General features: G+C 37.7%; 1 protein-coding gene across 1 annotated transcript in view; it reads left to right on the forward strand.

Moving 5' to 3' along the window:
- Positions 2,351-23,465, forward strand: part of TNIP3 (TNFAIP3 interacting protein 3) — a 98,476-nt gene continuing 77,361 nt past the window's right edge. The window contains exons 1-2 of the mRNA XM_013998200.2: positions 2,351-2,520; positions 18,753-18,838. Coding sequence (XP_013853654.1) covers positions 2,518-2,520; positions 18,753-18,838 — 89 coding nt within the window. The 5' untranslated portion in view covers positions 2,351-2,517. The remainder of the gene's footprint in view (positions 2,521-18,752; positions 18,839-23,465) is intronic.

Raw genomic sequence — 23,465 nt, forward strand, 5'->3', positions numbered from 1 at the left:
GGAGAGAAGCAGGCCTGGAATTGGGCCAGAAAGCAAGCATGTGGAAGTACTTTGCTGTCTGCCTGAGGACGCCTGTGGACGGCCTGTACATGAAGCACAGCTGAGGTCCATTGGAGCTTTGTGACTGAGTGACACATTCAGTTCATCTTTAGAGACAGGTTGGATTTGCCCTTTCCCAAGCCTAAATTTGGGAAACTTCCTTACCTTAGCCCCTCTAATACTCTCAATATTACTTCTGGACAAAGGAAGAAATATTGAATATGACTTTTTTTTCCCAAATTCAACTGTCAATGGCTTTGTCTTACTTTTCCCTCAGTCACTTGTACCCTCAAGCCATATGAAATTAATTTTAGATCAATCACATTAGGTACTAGTCTTTGGGTTTTATTTTCCACCCACTTCCTTATTTTTCCCAAAAGGTAAATCACTAAACAATATGCTCTTTCGTGAACAGTAAAAATCACTTGGTCAGCAGATAGCCAGCTTTTGCTTGCAGTGGATGTTAATTGGCTAGGATGTGTACTAGAGGCAATATAGTGCTCTATGGACCAGGAATGCCTTTATTTCATGACAGTGTTCTAGAGAGGGTCCAGCTTCCCCTTTATAGTTGTGTGAAGTAGAGATAATAAGACCTGTCCTTCTGTTTTAGAGACCCCTCCCTTCTCCAACATTTTCGTGAGGTAAATGAAAATAATGTCTTATTCCATCTTCCGTTGATAAGCATCACCATCCTCACTGTCCATCCCATGGTTTTTAATGGAAAGAGTGTTCCTGCTTCATCTTCAATAAACTCTGAAAGAAACTTCCAGGCTTTCTTCACACCTTTTAATTTAGGGGGTCGTCACAAGATTGATCCTTGGATACACTCTGGGAACACTTCAAAGTGTTTACAGCAACAATGACATGGTACATTTGTATAGCACTCTGTCATTTTAAAAGAAATTTCAGAAAAGGAAAATATCAGTTAGAACTAAAGCTTCCAGGGTATAAGAATGACTTGGCTTTCCACCTTATTGTTGTTGGCTGATAAATGTCTCCTTGCTCTTTTGGTATTACACTAAAATGGCATATTCTTGTGAAAGTATGTATTTTCCTCACATGGATAGAAACTAATGGTGTAAATGTCATTTTGTGTTAACTCAAAAGACCTTTTAAAAGACATACTCAGAAGACTTTAGGAGATCTTAAAACAATCATAGTGGTATTTTCACATCAAATATGTTTACATTAATAAATCAGATTAAAGACTGATTATTTACCCCCTAATTTCTGTTTAGATTTTTTATACTGATTGTATGTACAAACTACATTGCACTCTGGACTTTTTTTCTTGTGGAAAAAATTTGAAGTTATAGACAAAGCAAAAAAAAAATCATAAACTCTCATGACCTCATCACTCAGCATGGATATTTATGACATTTTTGTCATTAAAAGAAGATACCTTTGAAGTTCTTTTTGGGAGTCACTGAGTTTCCAGTGTGTGTTTGTGGAGTGAAATTATAGAAGTGGAATCTTCTCACTGTGTCAATCTGTGTTTCTGAAGTACAATGCCTCTTCTGATGAGAGTTGAAATGCAATAACAACAAACTCTGATATAATCTATCTTCTCAAGAGTGTTGATCACATACTATTGGCTGTTTACTTAATCTCACCATGTCCACCAGAAAAAATGAATATCCAGTATAATCAAATGGCATAAATAACCACTAATTATTACTCTTGGGTATTTCATCCACAATGATTTCATTTATGAGATGGTATATTTTTTTTACTATTTTGGAGAGGTTTGCCCCTGCCAATAATTATACAGACTATCGTCCAGTGGAATGAGAAAAAATATGCATAATTCCTATCTTATAATGCCAGTGAAGCAATACAATTTCCCCTGTAGGAAAACACTCAGCAACTCCTTTTTATTTTATTTTTTTATAAGAGAGTGGGCTTATTTCTAAACTATTTTAAAGAGTGGTTAAATGTTAACCGGGGTGCTAGCTCTCTCAGGGAAAGAAATAGGAAGATGAAACAGGGGAACATTCCTAGAAATGAGTGTGTGACCTATGTGGTCTTTACAGTAAATTATACTAATTCTACATTTATGTTTATGTGTTGTGGCCCTATTAAGCTGATATAACTTTTCCATTAAGTGGGCAGGTGGATTTCCTGTAGTACCTTCAAGTGCCTGAAGAGGTATATTGTTTTCTTGTGTTTCCATTACAACATAGAGACTAAGAGGGAATCCTCTGTGGTATTTTTTTACATAGGTTGTGAATCTTGTTATCTGTAGGCTGTATTTGTATCCGAAAGGTGAATATTAATAGCCTCTTGGCAGCAGAGTGACTTTCTTAAAAAAGGGGTTTCCCTGTGTATGGGTGGATTAACCTTTCAAAATATATGTTTCTACTTAAACCACTTAGTTACTGTTTGATTCAAAGGTTGTCATAAAGACAACCTCTCCACATCTTTATTAGACCTTGTAGTACGCTTACCTAGATCTGAGCGGAACTTTCAGTATAGAGCATGGTGAGTAACGGATGCCTTGTGCCTCTACTTTCGTTTCGCTTACTTGCTAGAGTTTGCTATAACGTATTTCTTTTTAAAATGCCTGAAGTTTTTGTATTAAGACGGCATGTGTGATTTTTGAGTTCGCTAATATTAGCAAGTAAGATCTGGGTGCATGTATTCCAGGTGGGAAATGAGATAGAATTTATAAAATGTAATAATGTGTGATGTTCTCCTGTAAAATTTTTATAGCTTTCATGAGTTATCCCCTTTGTCCATGTCAGATAAAGTAAGCTTTTAAAATGACACATTTAACCATATGGTGTTATCGTATACACTTAACTATTCCTAACAATCCTGTAAATACTAACTAAATTTAAGTACTCACAAGAATAATCTTACTGTGTTTGTCCTCTTAGGCTATATTTCAGGGTTCAACAATCTTAATTAAGCAATGATCAGTGCAAGGTGCCAGGCAGAGTGTGTCACAGTAGTGGAGAGCCTTGCTTGTATTCTTCACGGTATTATGTAATCCTGTTGATGGGAAGCATAAAAGTTCTAAAATGATGTATTTCTAAATATGAAGTCACTGGGTTGTTTTACTTAAATAGTCAAATTTTCCAAAAGAGATTGGAAAAAAAACTTCCCTAGGTAAAATTTAGTTGTAAGCCATCAGATTGACATCCAAGGAAGCTTCATTTTAAAATCCAGCAGTGGACAAAGACAGACCAGATAACTATGAGCACAGTGATGATTTATTTTAATTAATTTAGCAACATTAAATTTCTGGCTTAGCCACAAAAAACTTTCTGCTGTGACATTCTAAGAGACTTCATTCTTCTTGGGAATCTCGGGCAATGCCTTGTTAAAGAAACTCTGAAAGAACTTTTTTAAATGGCAAAGCATCCAAGGACCTGCTCCCATAGCCAGCCCACACAGGAGCTTAACGTTATGGGTGACAAATAAGTATATGCAGGATGGGTCAGTCTTAACACAGACTATTTTTAGAAATGCTTTCCTAAAATTTTTGAGGCTATTTTTAAAAAATCAGATTTGTAATATATTTTTAGAGCCCAGAAAATAAAAGGGAAAAATTTCTCTAATTTTCTCCTTTGCTTTTCACTCTCTGTCTCTCAGCTTGCTTTTCTCTCTCTCTACCAAGTCTACACTAGTACATCATAGGCTTCCAGGATAATTTTTCCATTGAAATTTGAAACCACTGTACAATTTCCCAATATTAATGAGATAAATGAGGCATGAATTTGTAAGAAATAATAATTCTTAAACATGGGAAATTTAGTATTAAACTCAATTCCTCCTGCTAAAGGAACCTGAAACAAAGGCATCAGAGGGAACTGTGGAACAACAGAAGAGACAGGCACTGTTCTACATGCCTCATCAATCAAGGTCCCTGACTCCTTGACCATCTTTTTCCACTGAGTTTAAGCATCTTCACCTAGATTGTGAGGGGGGAGGGGAAGGAGACTGAAGATGCTTAGTAAGTTCTTTGTCAACTGAATACTTCCTGCCGAGGATAAAACCTTAGGCCTCATTTTAACTGCTAACTTTTTAAAAAATTGCTCTTTAATGTTTTATTCTTAAGCACTTTAGCTATCAATTTCTAAGCTTTGCTTCCTCATTAAGATTAGATAATGCAGAACTCTCAGAGGAAAACCTTTTAGTCACGGTTGTTCTCCTATCTGTTTGGTGTTGTGACAGTTTAAATCTTTCAAATATTGTTTTCGTGAAGGAAGAAGGACTTGAAAGAAATGGACTTTACACACACATGCCCCCAAGACTTTAAGAAAGAGGCGGGAACTTTTAAAAATGTCTTTCTACTGAAACTGCACAGAACATGAGTAAAAAATTAATTTTATTTGAAAACACGGTGAAGATTAAATATCTCCAGGGTTTTTAAATAAACACAGTATATGGAGGAAAATTATCCTAGTGGCTGCAAAGCACAGTCCCATCAAATGGATCTCTTGATGGACCTAAGAATGTAAAAAGTCTTGGAAGACAGAGAGAGTCACAGTGGGGCAGTTAGTACACAGTTAATAGAATATTAAAATAATCAAAGCTAATTATTCTATGTTTTTGCTAATCTGATACAAAAATTATGCAAGAAGAAATATATTAAGTAGCATAATTAATAAATATATTTGAAAGTAAATTACCCCTTTTATAGTTTTAAGTTACATCTTAAATTATAAAGATGGCAAAATGTTTCCTTTTGCTGTAAATAAATATTGATCAGTAGAACAGGTTATGTCCTGATGCCTCTGAGATAGTTTGTATGCTCACAGGTATATCAGTACATTCTTCAATGGGTTGCTCTATTCACTTCTTTTTCTTCAATATTAAAGAATACATTACCATTTTTCACAAGCTCTTTACCAGGAGAAGTTGTTCAAAATTGTTCTGGGAAGACAGCTTACATTATTTTAACTACAAAAGGGAAAGCAGTGGTAGATATTAAAAATAAAAGAAAAATTGTTCAGCCTAAACATGAAAATATGCTTCCCTTTTGAATTTTTCTTATAGAGAGGAACATAAAATACTGGAACACTATCAAAACAATCAAATTTGATTTACAATTGAAAAAAGTGAGTAGGAAGGTTTTCAACTTTAAAGTGTATCATAAAGACAAATTTAATCCTACCTAAATATGTGTCAAAAAGATAAAATTCTAATTAGACATCTTTCAGTTGCATATTTAAAAACAAAAAATATATCAAAATCTAAAACCATAACATTAACATTTAGATAAGACTAAGGCAGATACTATATAATTAGTCTGAAAGAATCTTGAACTTTACATGTAAAAACCAAAGGATAGATGCTGTGTCTGAATGACCATGGGTCAGTTCTCATTCCAACTTTTCATTACCAACAGAATGAAATTTATTTATTAAAATTTATTATTATTATTATTTATTAAAATCTCCAGGCTGAGCCCAGTAATTATCAGTTCTTATCATACTAAAGAGTTTTTAATTTATTTTCATTTGAGTCACATTGATATAGCATAGTTCTTTAAACATAAGTTTGTTAATCTTGTGATAATCATCTGGATGTTAAAATTCCAGGTAATTTCTACATAGTCATAGCTATTTAGATTTATCACAATTGCTTGATTTTAATAATAATTATTTTGAAAGTATAGTCAATGACATGAGTGTTTTTGCTAAAAATTTGGTTCAAGTCAGAATACACTCACCTGAAGCACATTCCCATAGAACAAACAATACTGGCTTTCACGATTTTCATGATTTTCAAGAAAACAATCAACATTCATAAATAATAACATACATAAAACAGTCATGTCCCCAAAAAAATCACTTTCTCTACAGGCTTTCCAATGAGTTTTGAATGTTAAACAGTATTTAAATTTTACAATGTTTATTTAGACCTTACTATTCACCCTTCCTTGTAGAGGAGGTGAACTGGAAATGCTTTCAGACATAATCTGTTGTTTAATCTTTATGTTTTTTCCTGTTGAAGGTAGGAAGTATTTTTCCTGCTTCACAGAGGAGGATATTGGGGCTCAGAGAGTTAAAATAATTTGCCAAAATTCACTAAGTTTGTTGCGTATAAATTCACTACGTTTGTTGAGTTAAAATAATTTGCCAAAATTCACTAAGTTTGTTGAGTATAAGAGATAGTTTGTTAAGTATAAGAGATAGTCGGGACTCACATCTTTTGACTCTTAATCCAGTTATCTTTCTAATACACATATTAAGAAAGATGAATTTATAATTTGGGGGACTTCACCGAAGTTCTTCAACAGAAATCCACAGTATGAAAACAATTCCTCAGAGAGGAATAAAGACCAAAAGTAAGTACATGCTTGTCTTGCTGTGGGGTGAAGGACTATTCTATGGACAAGATCTTCTCTATGGGATAAAAACTGGCCATTGGTCATGTTTCAGTAAGCCTCTAAGACACATGCATCACAAGCGATACTGCACTATATATAATTCCAAGATGACCCATTTCACAGCAACTGAGTGTTGGAAAGGCTCTTAGCCATTATAATGTCCAAAGGCCCCAGATTTGAGAGATGGTGATAAACAATTTACCCAGGGACAAACAAGTTTACGGACAGCCCTGGTGACAGAATCTTGGTCTCTTGACTCCTGTTTCAGGAAATTTTCCACTTTCAGTCCCCAAATGTTAGTTTTTCATATAGAGGTTGTTCAGGTGCCCTGAAGTGCTTGAGTTGTACAGGTGCCCAGAAGTGGTGGTAAAGAATTTTACTTTATTGCTATAAAACAAAAAAGACTTCTTAGAAGGAAATAGATGATAAAAGTCCCCTGATTTGGCACCTTTCTCAGAAATAAGAAATGGAAAAAGGGGGGGGGGTTCTTCTTTTAGGTATTTCTTTCTTTTGGTTTAACCAAACAATGTGTAGCCAAAAATCTTTCTTAGTCTCAATTTCCTTCGAGTTGTTACCGTAAATGTGAGTGAGATAAAATTTTCCTCTCTTCCAATTCCTTCCACAACCACAATCAAAAGGCCTTAAGTACCTGTTTTGAAAAAGGAATCATATTTGCTAGAGAAAATAAATGAATGAAACCTAAAACGTATATGTATTTTTAATGGCATTATCATATTCTTAAAAAATAAAACCTTGAGCATTTGCCAAATTTAGCATAGAAATTATCTGAAATATCTTAATGAAATCCTAGCTTTGTGCTTATAAATTTTAGGTTGATTTTTGTAATCACCTGATATACTTTATAGTCTCTGTTCCTAGGTTAATTCGATTCCTTTTTTTTTTTTTCTTTTTTAATTTTTTTCAAGATAAAATGACTTTGATGGGGAATTCTGGGGATAAATTTTCTTGAACATACAAACCAGTTTAAAGAGTAATTTAGACTGAACTAAAGTATCATTAGGAAACCATGTTTAAGATTTTTAATTAAAAATATTACAATTCCATATACCACTAGCAGCTGACATAATTAATATCCTTCAATTCAATCATTCATTATGTGTGACACATTTAGCATATTTTGGCACTGTACCAGGTACAGGGAATTCAGCTGAGAGCAAAACAGATGTAAAAATCACAGGACTTAGAGTCTAGTGGAGAAGATGGCCTTAAGCAAATACTCATTTCATACCAAAACGGTGAAATTACAATTATGATAAATGCTACAAAGGGGAGATGCATACAGTTGTAAGAGTGCATTTTAAAGGAATTTGTCCAGTGTAAATCAGGAAAGATTTAATTTGATGGAGGAAGAATCTCACGAGAAGGAACAGTACCTTCAAAGATAATAGCAGAAGGGAGCATGGCACCTTCAAGGAACTAACAAAAAGGCCAATGGGTAATTTTTAAAAAAGAGAAAAAAAGAGGCTGGAAGATACTTCTGAGTCAGTGGGGGAAGAAGGTAGCATTTTTGGTTATCTTAATGACTATGGCTGGTAATGTTAAGCACCTTGCCATACCAGAAGAGTTGCGACAAAACAAAGAACCATCACTACCAATTATCCAATAGTGACAGTTTTGAGACATGAGAGCCCTTTAAGCTATCTTAAGGACTTTGGTCACTGTAATGGAAACCCATGAAGGTGGTTTTATTGTGGGGATGAAGAGATGGGAGACGACAAGATCAAATATGTGTTTTGAAAAGTATTCTGGAGTGTCCGTCGTGGCTCAGTGGTTAAGGAATCCGACTAGGAACCATGAGGTTGCAGGTTGGATCCCTGGCCTCGCTCGGTGGGTTAAGGGAGGGTCTGGCATTGCCCTGAGCTGTGGTGTAGGTTGCAGACGCTGCTCGGATCCCACATTGCTGTGGCTCTGGCGTAGGCCAGCAGCTACCGCTCTGATTTGACCCCCAGCCTGGGAACCTCCATGTGCTGCGCATGGGTGTGGCCCAACAAAAAGACCAAAAAAAAAAAAAGAAAGAAAGAAAGAAAAGTATTCTATGTCTACCATGGAGAGAGCAGATTGAAGGGAGCCAGCAGTGGGAAGGGGCACACCAGTTAGGATGCTCCTTAAGTGGTCCAGGTAAAAAGAAATGGTATTGTCAGTGGTTTGCAAGCATTGGAAAGAACCTGTAAAATACATGAAGTTATTTCTTTCCAGCCAATGTAACATAACATTAAACATAAAGAAAATTTATTTGGCCCATTAGCTCCCCACTTCTTTCTTGAGTTTTGTACAAGTCATTTAATCCTACTTTAAGGAGAACCAAACACAGACAACAATAGACCCCTGTCACCTTCCTGCCATAAGTGTTAACCCAGTAGTGATCCTGGTCATTGTACCCAGTGCTGACAACAAATATTTGGCAATGATCATCATGGAATTTTAGAACCCACGGAACATTAGATATAATCCAATCAGGCCTTGATTCTGCAGTAGAGGGCTAAAACCTAGAGAAAAGAATTAAAATGCTTAAAATTTTAATCTAATTAATTTAGGAATTGGGACCAGAAAAAAAAGTAAAAACAAACAAAAAATTTTCTGATTTCTAATCTAGTGCATTTTTTTCATCATTTTTTTTCTTATTAATAATGGCAAGAGTCTCAAAACTCATGTATTACTACCTACATATTGGCAACAAATATGCTCATACTTCAGAAAGTTACAAAAGGCTGTGAAAAATAGATCTGATGGTTGCTGAAAGTCAACAGAAATATTGTTTAGGCATATTGCTCTTTGTTCACTTTGCTTTTTGGAGTTTTTTTAAATTGAATTTTAAAAACTTTAGGCAGGACATTCATTTACTTGTTCTCCACAGGCCCAACCACTGCCTACTGTCACCAATTTATCTTAACTTCTTGACCCTGCCGGCATTTTCCCACTCCTGACTGAAACCGCTGCTATTTTTCCAACCTCCATTTAACCTGCTCAGCATGAACTGACCATGCATGCTACCTATTCTGTTTGTAAAATGTAGATTGGCACTCAAGGCATGCCTAATGCTGGAAGCTAAGGACATTCACTTACTTCTGTCTCCACAAGTTTAGTGGTACATTTACCAAGTCAGTCATATTTATCCCCCCAAGCTATAGGGAATTGCATGATTTACTTTTTTTACAATTACGTGATTTAAATAAAATTTGTATAAGCTGATGATACATGAGTACAAAAAAATATAGTTGGTCTATGCATGGAGTTCCTGTCGTGGCTCAGTGATTAACGAATCCGACTAGGAACCATGGGGTTGTGGGTTTGATCCCTGGCCTTGCTCAGTGGGTTAAGGATCTGGCGCTTCCCTGAGCTGTGGTGTAGTTCACAGACGCGGCTCGGATCCCGAGTTGCTGTGGCTGTGGCTTACACTGGTGGCTACAGCTCCAATTATATCCCTAGCCTGGGAACCTCCATATGCCACGAGTGAGGCCCTAGAAAAGACAAAAAGACACACACACAAAATTGTTCTATGCAAGATAATTTGAGTATCTTGGAAACATCCAATAAAGGTGAGTTGTCAAATTTAGACTGGATGTGGGTGAGGCAAATTTAAAAGATTGGAAAAATAACAAAAAACCTAAAAGCATTCTATTTTCAGACAGCTTTGTAAATGTCTTATAAGTTTAATTCTCTTGTAAAGAAATTAAAATTCACAGATTTGTTGTGGGCCAGAAAGCCTAAGTGGAACACCATCGGTAGATCCCTACTGAGAAAACAGGTCTTGGCAACTGACATGCACTTGCATACTTTAAGTTACAATAAATTAATGTGGTTTTAATATATTATTCTTTATGAGTCCCAGTTTTAACCAATTTTTGGAACAATTGACTACTTGTAGGTCTCTTATGTGATCAATAAGAAAGCATTTATGTATTAGGCTCCAGTATGTCATTTCTTTAAAAATCAATGTAAGACTATAAGTGCTTTTATGTATGTACTGAGAATATAGGTATGCATGGTTTTCAGCACATCATAAAATCTTTATTATTTATCACATAAAGATGTAAGGATAATAATTTTCATGATGGTTTAGTACTTACCTAGGACACTTCATCTTAAAAATATATTGAACCTAGTTAACATTTGATTTTGAATTCTGTTAATTAAGGTGGACTCTGGAATGAAACAGATTTTCTGGGGAAGTATTATGAGTTCTAAATTATATGCCCCAGAGAGCAGAGCATTTTATGCAGATAAAAATCACTTGTCAGCCTCAGGTTTTACTGCTTTTAGTAAAATGTTCAAGTTTTTGATTGCACATTTATTTTGATACATTCCAATGCTATAGCGTAGACTTGACCAACATAACAAATTTATACAATGGTAGAATTCTTTGGCAATTTTTAATGTGATATTTCCAGGGTCTGTAAAACCCATTTCTGCATAGTTAGCAGGTAATACTCTCACCATAGTCCCTGAACCTGACTTTAAAAATCCAAGTGTATTAAATGGCAAAAAGTTAATAAAACTTGGTTTACTTCCAAAAGTAAGTTTATCCTCTAAAGTTGGGTTATTTTGGAACTGCGAATTGTGTAAACTTCTGCTTAAACAATCAAACAGTTTATGATCTTCACTGATGTTCTGAAATTCATCCAAGAATCCAGGACATCTTTTGGTTAAATTAAACAGAAAGCAACAACTTCTTCTTGAGCAGTAAGAAACTCCTTAAAAAGAGGAAGAACTGGTAGGAGAGAAGAAAAGGAAGAATAAAGTAACCAAACAATGGAAACAAAGAAATGTGTTTGCTTTTAGCTAAGAGGATGCTGTCAGCCAGTTAGGTATTCTAACTTCTATGATCTTTTAATTGTAAATCTTTTGGTTCCCAGAAATTATATGTGGTTTATACCGGTTTTCTCCCATGAAAACAAAAATATAAAACAACTTTAAGTAAAAATTTAAGCCCTCTCATTTTCAAATTTCCTTGATTTAAAAGACAAAAATAAAACAATGAAAACAAACCGCTAATGTCTGAGCACTTCTGTTGGCTATAGTGAGTCCTTTTGTCCTCAAACTCTTAATTGTCACTATCACTCATTTTTCATTTTAACATCTCTCCTTTCACACAGTTAGGTATCTTAATTCTACCGTTAAAATATTTGGTCCTCACTGTGCTTTAAGCACCATGTAGGATTCTGGGGATGAAAATAAGAAACACCTGGATTTGTGCCTCTTAAGTATAGCGTTCTATTTTCTCAGTAGGATGATGAATTCTTTGAAAGCAAGCACCTGTTTCTTTACTTGGAATCTTAGAAGCTGAGAATTTGAGAGTCAAAAGGAGCCTTCAAAGATATCACATCTGCTAACACCTATACCAAGCTCTCCCAGTATGAGTTCCTCCCAACCACCAAGAGTTAAAGTGGTGAAATGACCATGATTACTTCCCTCTTCCCTCCAAGATTCCATTACAATGACACCCGTTAGCAATTCGAACTCACTAATCATATGCCAGGCACTACTGTATAAATTTTATTTTCCACTTTTAGATCTGTATGCTGGCTTATTTAAGTGATTGCTTTCCAATTGTGGTTTCCTCCATCCTGTCTCATCTTACTTCTTTTTTATTTAGAGAAGTCTTTTCAGTATTTCTTTTAGAATGGGTTTAGTATCGCTGTTCTCTTTTAGCTTTTGTTTGTTGGAGAAATTCTTTATTTCCCCTTCTATTTCAATAATATTCTTGCTGGATAGAGTATTCTAGGCTGCAAATTTTTTCCTTTCAGAAATTTGAATATATCTTGCCACTCTCTTCTGGTTTGTAGCGTTTCTGTAGAGAAGTCAGCTGATAGACTTATAATTAACGCTTTGTGTTTCTCTTGCTGCCCTTAGAATCCTCTCTTTATTTTTAACTTTTGCCATTTTTATTATAATATGTCTTGGTGTGGGCCTGTTTGGGTTCAACCTGTTTGGGGCCCTCTGTACTTCCTGTATCTTGATATCAGTTTCCTTTAGATTTGGAAAGTTTTCAGACATAATTTTTTCAAGCATATTTTCAATTCCCTTTTCTTTTTCTCCTCCTTCTGGAATTCCTAATATGCATAGATTATATATTATCCCATAGATCTCTTACACTGCCTTCATGTTTTTTCATTTGGTTTTCTATCTGCTGTCCTGATGGGGTGATGTCCATGATTCTATCCTCCAAGTCACTAATTCATCCATCTGCATCACTCATTCTGCTCTTTTCTGGCTTTAGCTCATTTTGCATCTCTGCAAATGAATTTTCTAACTTTTCTATGTTCCTCCTTATATTTTCTAGTTCCTTCCTAAAGGAATCTGCATTACTGTTCACATCTGCTCTTAGTTCCTTGATATTCAGCCTGAATTCCCTCAGTATTTTCACTATCTCCCTTTTGAACTCAGTGTCTGTCAGACTGCAGGGGTCTGTTTCATTGCTTGCTGCTTCAGGTGACTTCTCCTGCTCTTTTAGCTGGGAATGGTTCCTGAGCTTCTTCATCTTGCTTATGTTTTTTCTTTTTCTGTGAGTTTAGGGAAGCCAGACCGTAGTCTTGGGGGGCTACTTCTGTGCAAGAACACCCCTTTGTATCTTGTAGGAGGTTACTGTTTATTTCTGGTGTGGGAGTTTGGATATTTGCTGTCTCTTTCTTCAGTGTGAGCAGGCTGTTATCCCCACGGTGCTGAGTGTGTTTCCAGGGAGAAGGAGGCAGTGGGTAGGGCTAGTAGTCAGTGCCTGGTTGCTGGGCTCTTCACAGCAGCAAGGACCTGCAGGAAGGTGGTGCAGGCTACTCCTAGTCACAGGGCCCTGGGAAATGGTAATGAGCCTGAGGCAGATTTACAAGGTGGCCGGAGCATTTGGCAGTGGCAGGCGCAGGGTATGAGTTCCCAGGGAATGAGAGCAACAGCAGGTAGTGTTAGGTCGCAGTGCCCTCCTCTGAGGTGATTGGGCTGCAGGTGGTGTCTGTTCTTGGACCCCTAGGGGTGGCAGGCCATGCCAAGCTTGTGGGCACTGCCCAGAGTGTTCAGCAGTAGCAGCAGTAGGGCCAGTTTGCTCCCAGGGGTGGGAGAGCAACAACGGGTGGTGTTTGGTCACAATGCCCTCCTCTGTGGTGCCCTCTGAGGTGGTTGGGACCGCAAGAGGTGCCTGTTCACGGTCCTCTAGTGGTGACAGGCCACACCCTCCTCTGGAGTCAGTGATAACTGTGGTGGTTTGCCTTGCCAACTGTAGACCATCCAAGAGGCACCCTGTCCCACTTAGGCCACACAGGAGGTGCTGCACAGGCTGTTCCTAGTTGCAGGATCCTGGAAGTGACAGTGACCAAGCTTGTGAGTTGAGGATTCACCTGAAGCAGCAAGCAATGAAACAGATCTCTGCAATTTGATTGGGGCCACAAGTGGTGCTTGTTCACGGAGTGCCCACCTCTCAAGTCAGAGATAACCTCAGTGGCTTGCCCTTGCCACCTCTGGACCATGCAAGAAGCACCTCGTCCTCTTAGCCCCCACAGGAGGCGCTGCAAAGGTTACTCCTAATTGTAGGTTCCTGGGAAGGGACAGTGATCAAGCATCTGGGCACTGCCCAGAGCATTTGGCAATGGCAGCAGCAGTGTGTGAGAGCCCCCAGGGGAGCTAGAGCAACAACAGATGGTGTTCAGGTGCAATGCCCTCCTCTGTGGTGCCCTCTTGAGGTGGTTGGAGCTGCAAGTGTTGTGTTGCCTGTCCTCGACCCTTAGTGGCAGTAGGCCATGCCTACCCCTGGAGTCAGAGATAACTGCAGTGGTTTGCCCCCGCCACCTGTAGACCACATAAGAAACACTCCGTCCTGCTTAGCCCATATAAGAAGTGCTGCACAGTCTGCTCCTAGTTGCAGGGTCTTGAGAAGGGACAGTAATCAAGCACCTTGGAGCTGCCCAGAATGTTTGGCAGTGGTAGCGGCAGGGCAGGTGTGTTCCCAGGGAAGTGAGAGCAACAGTGGGTTGTGCTCATTGGCAGTGCCTGCTTTTTTTTTTGCAGACCCCTGAGGTGACTGGGGCTGCAGGTGGAGCCCACTCACAGGTTCCCAATGGTGGCAGACCCTCTGAGATGAATGCCGCAGTCCATCCCTGCTGCATATACATCAGGCAAGGCCACACTTAGCGCCCCCCCCCCGCCCCCGCTGCCCTTAGCCCACATAAGAGGTGACCATTCCTCTGAGAGCCCAACTGCAGGTGCAAGGAAATTCCTATGAGCTTCCTATTCCGCTAGCCCGCACAAGAAGTGCCCAGTCTGCTATAGCCAACACAAGAGGCTTCTTGCCACCCTTAGCCTGCACCAGAGGGGCCGCGCCCTCTGAGAGCTCAAGCGCATGCGCACGGGGATTCCTATGGCCGGCCGCCCCTCCTCCTCTCGCGTCCCCAAGAATGGCTCTTGGCTTCTCCTGCAGGACCAGACCTCCTCCCAGGTTCCCTCTGCCATGGCGTCCCACTCCCCAGACCATAGGACATTGCTCCTCCACCTGCTACGCTTCTTAGCCCCTCAGGCTGTGCCCACACACCCAACCTGAGGCCTCTCCCCTGAACTGACCTCTGGAGCCTGAATCTCAGCGCCCAGCCGCCACCTAAGCATTTCAGGCTGTGGTGTCCGGGTAAGTGGTGCAGATGATCTGAGCGGCTCTCGCTCTGCTTTGTCCTCCTCAGTCCAGCTGCTGCACTTTTCTCTCGACTGTGAGGTCCCTCCATCTCAGCTGATCTCCCCATCGGTTAGGTGACTTCTCAGGATTTGGGTTCCTTTTCTCTTTCACAGCTCCCTCTCAGGATTCCTTTTCTCTCTCTCTCTCTCCCTCTCCCTTTTTCCTTTTTTTTCTTTAGTTCTACCCAGTTATGTCAAGAGTTTCCTGCTCTTTTTGGAGGTTTAAGTTCTTCTGCCGGCATTCAGTAGAGGTTCTGTGCAAATTGTTTTATATGTAGATGTGGTTTTTTAATGTGTTTGTGGGAGAGGGTGCCATCTTGATACTTTAACGTATAAATTTTACACATATCAACATATTCAAACTTCATTATAGCCCTAATGAGGTAGGTACTGTTATTATGACCCTCTTACCACAGAGGCACAGAAAGGTTGCAATCTCTCAGTCAACGAGTCACTAGAGGAGAAAGGACTGGACTTGGGCAGTCTGGCTTCCAAGCCTGCTCTTAGTCGCTATGCTACTCTGCTTCTGTATATGCAGAGAAAATACATTTTAAACGTTTACAAACAGGAGAAGGAAGCCAGCTCCATTATTTTTCACCCTACATTTTTAAACCGCTAATAGGACTAAGCTTTCCTATCTTCACTTTATTTACCAAAATTTAGCCTGATAATTTAGGCCTTTTCCAAAAATTTTCAAAAGAATGCTAATCTAATCTACTTCTTAGATTCTAGAAGTAATTTCAGAGGAGAGATTTCAGTATTTAAGTCATAGTAGTTTTGTTGGCAGAGAGGAGTCACCTTATGGTCACACTTCTTATCAATGATAATAGTGTACAAAGCTTCTGTGTCTGGTGCACCACAAACATGAACATTTCTGGGAGAAATAAGGACTTCTCAGATGACCCTGCAGGGTAAAGGACAAATGTCACAGACATGAGAGAAAGGAAACATCTGTTGAGTTCTACCTAAAAGTTAACAGAACTAGGAGTATAGCAAGCAGAGACCATAATTAGTGTACAAAATTGAGCCGTTTATATTGTAAAGACTTCAGGATAAACTATCTGAGAAATTCACCTTGAATGGGCAAAGGTTAAGAGGAGTCTAGTATCCGATCTTTCCTTTATCTTTCTACTATTCAATATTGATACAATTTGCTTAAATGAAAGTTGCATGATCTATGTCTGGCTTGTCCAATTTAGGATTTGTTTCAAGTATTCAAAATGTTTATCAAGGCAAAAATGTTTGTGAACCTCACTTAAACTGCAACAGGCTGCAGCATGCTGCTAGAACTCAGAGTTCTGACTACCGTGTTTCCTGGTTTGGTGGAGCAGGTGCTTTGCTTCCTGCCCATTTTCATGTTTCCACGCCTGTCAATTAAAATCCGGGAAGTCCATGCCCTCTCTTCCAGGCTGGTTTTGAGAAAAATTAAACGGAGTGAGAACTTCAGTAGAATTCCTTGTTTTATGGTTTAATGTCCTCCTGACTTACAATTAGTAAAGTGCAGAGAGGCACGTAAATTTCTGCTATGTCTTGGGAGACTTCTGAAGTTGTTCGTTTTCTCTCAGACTCAGAAAAAGTGAGGCACTGATACTGAGAAAGGCCCTTGGTCCTCAGGGTTGGTTTAATTTTATTTGCTTCCACTTGAAAGAGAAGCCCTTTAATTGCTGAGTGTCTTTTTCTGATTGTCTTCTTTGTTATTGTCTTCTTTGTTCCATGTGGTAGAAATGGGTAAACTATTATAAATTACAACTGTTCCTGGGAAATGGACCTTTCTGACTATTGCTAATTGATATTTGGCTTCCTGGAGAAGAATAACAAGTGTAAAATTCCAACCTATGAAAAGTCTCTTTAGAAAGGAAGTACAATATTTGGTAAACTGCACCATTGAGACTATACCTATCTTGTCTGTTTCTAGTGCCTTGGAGGCATTTTCTGTCAATTTTTAACTGTAAAATTTTAAGTTTGGAATTTTCCCTCTCCACCTGCTGTTTTGGGGGTTGTTCACCAGCAGAGCTTAAATAATACAATGCCATTGACTAAGAAATATATTTTTATGAGTTTTCATTTATAATATAAACATTTCATATTTTACTGTTTAAATATTTCAGTATTAAAATTAGATCTCACCTTGTTTCAAATGTGAAATTTCATCTGTTCATTAATGGAACAACAATAGAAAATCATTGAGTCAAACAGCTTGACATCTAATCTTAGATCAGCCACTAATTGGCCAAATCATTTCCTCTTTGGGCTTCTGTTTTCTCTGCTGTAAAATGATGGTGTTATAATTCTCAGTATTCCCCAAGGTCTCAAATTCTCTGATTCTCTGATACTCCAAGACTCTGCGTGTCATTTTAGTTCTACTGAGAAATTAGCATTTTTAAAAGGAATAGTGAAACCATTGAAAACATTTTTTAAACTTATTGCAATTTTACTTTATAAATTAAATTTTAAAAACATCATCTTCCAGAAATTAGAGGGAATACTCAGGCAAGTTACTTCTGTCAGGTAGGACCTCACTTGTGTGCCTTTTTGATGCATCTGCAGAATTGTGTATAATTTCCAGAGTGTCACATGAAGAAACTGGACAATTTTGCGATTTTGTATAGGTAAAAGATTAGTTGGTGGTCTAATTCCTCCAACAGTCCTGAAAGACATTTGCTTTCATCTAGAAACTGGCTGCCATGGTGGTAATGAATGACTTTTAAACAGCTGTCACAAGCTGAAAACCAAACAAAATTAAAAAGCCACCCTCCCACACTATGTAAAGACAGCTTGCCAATAGCAAAAACAAATCCTTCTTGGAGCATTTTAACAAACAAGCCTTTTTTTTTTTTTGCTACAATTAAATAGAAACTCATAAAATTCAAACAAATGCCACATTTCAAACATGGCTTCATGTTTCCCACAGACCTGAACTGCCTAACTTTTCTAATGGGATCCCAGCAATTAGTGGTTTCCAGATGCATTTAAAATGTGTTAAGTGCCTGCAGGAATTGGCTTGTAAAATATACACAAAGTCTTCACATGTTTCAATCTCAAGAATCTACTATAATCCCCATGAGGGACTATGATGTCTGTATAATGTTCGGCCACAGTTTGGTGCTTAAGTTGCAATTAATATTAAATAGGAAAAAAAGTGGGAAATGAAAAAATTTCTGTATCTTAAACACATTTAAAAAAAATTTCCTCCTTCTGTTTTAATGATCACATTACCAGTCCCCTTGCTATCTTGAAAATCACAGAAATAGTCTCTAACTCCTATTGGAGAAAAGAGTTGAGAAGAAAACTCTTGGTGCCATTGGGTTGTTAGGCACTCCTGGAAAACTTATTCTTGGACTGTGGCTAATTGAACTACAAACATGTCAATCTGACAACATTAACAGTTTATGACTCGTGCGTTGGAATGTCCAGCTTTCTTTACTTGCTCCTGGACAATTTCTCCCTGTCATGACACTCTTCCTTCACTGAAAGACTGGGTCCTTATGTTTACACTCCATATTTTACTTCTGATTAAAACTAGGCAGAAGGCAAGTTTGCAGTCTGTCTTCTTATAATTGGCAGAACTGGAAACAAGACATGAGAATAAAAACATGGCTTTGGGGGGAAATGCATTTAACAGGTGGTTTTTCCTCCAGTGACTGACATAGTTATCTTCCCTTGAGACACAGCCAAGCCTCATGTCCTTTACATTTTTTTTTTCTTTTAGATTCCAAGGGGAAGACTCTTAAGTAAAAAGGAGAAACACGAAGAGAAACTGGTCATGTTCACCAATCAATCAGAAGATTCCGAAAGGTAATAACATTTTATTTGGAGGATGTATGCCTCTAATAGTTATGTTCTAGTAGGAGCACTTTGCTTTCAGACAAGAGTGATGAGTCTATTAAGAGTAGATGAGAATCTATCTGGATACAACCATAAAGCACTGATAAGTAAGATATGGTGGGTAACAGTGTGGACTATTTGAACACATTTTCTTTCTTTCGTGGCTATTCAAGGGGCAAGAAGCATGGTAGATTATGGAAGTTATTTGATTTTTTAAAAGTATGTGATAAATTTCCCTTAACAAGTTTGGATCTTAAGAAAATTCCCCTTGAATAGCACACATTTTCTCCTGGGAATCAGTTCTATTCCGTTAATAAGGGGAAGAGTAGCTATACCTTCTCTCCTGAGTTATTAAATCCTGAGCTCAGGTATAGGATGAGAAATATGCTAGGTCCCTTGCCAAAAACATCTTCTTCAGTCACTTTCCTCATTCTGGCTTCAAGCTTCTCTCTATTCATTGACTTAACATAGTTTTTTCTATGACTTCTAATTTGGCACCTTTAATGTGCAAGATATTGTGCTAGCTGTTTGCAAACCATGAATCAGATCCAGTGCTTTTCCTCTAGCTGCTTGCAGTTTAGAAGTGAAAAGCTGCATATGTAAGTGTATGTTGAATCTTTTGTCTCATAAAAGAGGCACTGATAATCTGTTCTGAGAAATCATAGGAAGGTAAGATTCCTAGTTGTAAGCATAGAGAAATACATAAAGAAGGATTTGTTTGACTTAATTTCTGGCAAAAATAAAACAGGGAGAAAGATGAAAAAGGAGAAAAAAAAAAAAGAGTGTTCCAGGCTGAAGGAATGTGTATGAAAATGTCGTGTAGGTAAGTTGGTTGAGGACTTGTGTTGAGACCAGTGAGTGATTCAGTTTAGTCTCCACATCCAGCATGTAATACAAAACCTATCATGACTGAGAGACTAACTAGCTGAGAACTTATTCTAATAGGCCAATGTTTCTTCGTCTATAGAGACAAAACTTTTTTCAAGTGAAAGATAATTTAAAGAAATAATAACCATCAAGTTCTTGAGTTGCTCAAACTAAGATTCTCATAACCTGTGGATTTGGAGACATATTCTCAGGGTTCTTATTCTGTGAAAAAACTTTTCATTAAAAGGGGCCCATATGTACTTCCTCTGTGAGAATCAAGACTGTGCACAAGGGGACCCATTTAGAATTTTGAACAAGGATTAACAATAAGCTAATCTGGTAACAGTGTTTGAAACTGGCAAGAGGGACAACTAGAAACCTGAATAAACATAGAAATGCTGATTTCTCCTGTTCCTCTCAACCAGCTACATTTAGTATCAACAAGCATTTTAACCTTTGATTTCATAAATTTGGCATTTTATTATGCATTACTCTTTATTATTCTGTAACTGTACTATGTGTATGTTTTATCTCCTTGATAAGATTTTATCTTCCTCGAGGGAAAGAACTTGACATACAACAGTATTACCTTCTTTAACAGTAGGTTTATAATAAGCATTAATTAATTTTATATAAATTGTCATAAAATGTGTAAGTAAAACATAAATTCACATCACAGGAATAGTTTGAGGATTTACTGATTACATTGACAATCTCTAGAAACTATGGCTATTACAGAAGCATAGAAAACAACATATGATAGTGAATGACTTCCAGGAAAGATGATCCCAACGCTCCATTAGTAGCAAAGGTCCATATTTGGCAAATTTTGCATTTAAAAAAAAAGAATGAAAGAGAAGAAAGGAAAGAAGAATAAAGAAAGGAAGGCAGACAGACCTGTTGTTTCTGTGTTCTGAAAATATGTATATCCTGGCTTTTCTTTCAGTATGGCCATGATGCAAAAAGCAGGGATTATCCCCCCAACACACACGCGTGTGCACACAGGCACACACGCACACACACCATTTTCTTCCATGTGGAGAATTATAAAGACTCTGCTCCTGAGCCCCATTCTATTACCTCCTCTCCTCAGCCACCCATATTAATGTTTAGACTCTCTCTATTTACCCATGATGAAAATTACTCAGAATTTAGTAGTTAACATGGTTTCTGCAGTAGTACAATTTTGTATTTCTGAGAGAATGAGAGGTAGGTCCTTTGACAGTAGTTTAAAATGTTCCGGAGATACTTTTCAGGTTACCCTTTATGATGTATATGACTTGGGGTCCAGAAGAAGGATAGATGGATGAGGCAGATGCTGCAGTCCATGCCTCTGTCTCAGGGAAGTTGAGAAAGAGAGAAGGAAGAATGGCATGAAGACATGCCACAGGATAGGAACAGAATAGAGAGTGCTGGGCATCTTTCTCTCCTGAACCTACTCCTTCTACTTGGACTATTTCAGGTTCTGCAGGATGAAACTTGCTACCTCTTGAAGGTGATACATTGGTATCATAGTTGTCAAACCAAACTTCTTTTCAGAGTAAAGGAGCAGAGTAAACACACTTGGACCCCAGTGAAAAATTATCAAAGTAAATACAATACTTTATGGTTTTTATACTTTTCTTTAACAAAACCTTGAAGCATATTGTTTAAAAACAGCTCCACTCAACATATTATGATCCTGGGCTCATCTTTGTTTTGACATACTCTTATAGGACCAGCTCCTCACTTGAATTTTTCTAAAGCACATTATTCTAAAGCATTTAAATTCTTCCCTGTACTAACACTTATTGTAAGGAATGTATTTTTAATAAATTATGTGTTCAGAAAATTATAACCTAGCAAGGAAAACTGTTATGATTCATTATAGCCTCAAGTAAAGTAGTCTCTGGAGAATAAAATGAATATTAAATTCTTATGATGTGCCCCCTTTACCTGGCATTAAACTCCTTCATGTTAGTACTTGTTCAACCTACGTATTAAACAGTCAAATACAGTCTCTGTTATTCACTGCCTTCTGGGAAAAATACACTGATTTCAGATGCACTTAAGGAGCTCCCGTGTACTTCCCCATATTCAAAGTATTCAAATGTCCTTATGTAAAACACTGACGTACTTTAAAAATTAAACAATAGGGTTTTTTTCCATGTGTATAGTATAGTAATAGTACTATAAAAATAGTATTTGTTAGCCAACAACTTCTGGCTATTAAATGTCATTTAAATATTCATATTTTTGCTCATAAAGGGAAGAGTGGCGTAGGGCGGTTTATGGGGTGATAGGCAGATGTTTTGGTTGGAGCAAGACTGTGTGGTAAGCAAAAGCTAAAATGATTATTTTTATGATAGTCTCCACATTTTTACAGTTCTTTTGGCCTCTTTGTTCTTAACTTTCTTCTTACCTGACCCTAAATTAAACTATTCTGGAAGGGCAGCAATAAAGGGCCATTTATATAGTTGCTATCTACATTGTAGAGAAGTTAATGGCATCGTCTACTTTCTCAGACAGACATACATTATTTTCTACCCATTCACATTGTTTTGTCAGATAAGAGAAATTACTTTATATATATAATGATTTACTTTATATAATGATTACTTTATATATATAATGATTTTTATTTTTTTCCATTATAGCTGGTTTATAGTGTTTTGTCAATTTTCTACTGTACAGTACAGCATGGTGACCCAGTTACACATACATGTATACATTCTTTTTTCTCACATTATCATGTTCCATCATTAGTGACCAGACATAGTTCCCAGTGCTACACAGCAGGATCTCATTGTTAATCCATTCCAAAGGCAACAGTCTGCATCTATTAACCCCAACCACCCCATCCATCCCACTCCCTCCTCCTCCCCCTTGGCAACCACACTGGCATGTTCATTGCAGCACTATTCACAATAGCCAAGACATGGAAACAACCCAAATGTCCATCAATAGATGATTGGATTAGAAATTACTTTTGAAGTGCTAAATAAGTATTTTTAATGAGTCACAGAACATTACAGATCATAACATTTTTTCTCATAAATTTTACTAATTCTTAGTCATGCTTTAATTTAAATAGTTTCAGTATTAAAATTCATGAAACAAATGTGTTTTTCAGAAATTATACTTTTTCAAACTAATAAACATCCACAGTTATATTGGGCTTCTGGACAACAGTCTAATTAAGTCTCTTCTCTTTCCAAAATAAAGAAGTAGCATCTCAAGCATGTGTTTATGTGTAATATATTACATAAAGTTAACTTTCATTGGATGGATACATTCACAGAGATTTAAGATAGGGTGGCTTTTAGAAAACTTGTGTTTTCAGCCAGGCTCCACACATTTCAGAAAAACTTTTTCCACACAAACCACACCCATCGGGAGTTCCCATTGTGGCTCAGTGGTTAACAAATCCAACTAGGAACCATGAGGTTGTGGGTTCAATCCATGGCCTCGCTCAGTGGGTTAAGGATCTGGCATTGCCGTGAGCTGTGGTGTAGATTGCAGACACGGCTCGGATCCCACATTGCTGTGACTGTGCTGTAGGCCAGCGGCTATAGCTCCGATTCGACCCATAGCCTGGGAACCTCCATATACCGAGGGTGCAGCCCTAGAAAAGACAAAAAAAAAAAAAAAAAACCCACACCCATGGGATGAACACAGACATTCCATTTTCTAAGGTCCATCTTATACAAAATGCCCAAGAAGATATCTATAGTATATCTTTTATTTTTTT

This window comes from Sus scrofa, chromosome 8 (assembly GCF_000003025.6).
Source record: "Sus scrofa isolate TJ Tabasco breed Duroc chromosome 8, Sscrofa11.1, whole genome shotgun sequence".
In the NCBI taxonomy this organism is placed as follows: Eukaryota; Metazoa; Chordata; class Mammalia; order Artiodactyla; family Suidae; genus Sus; species Sus scrofa.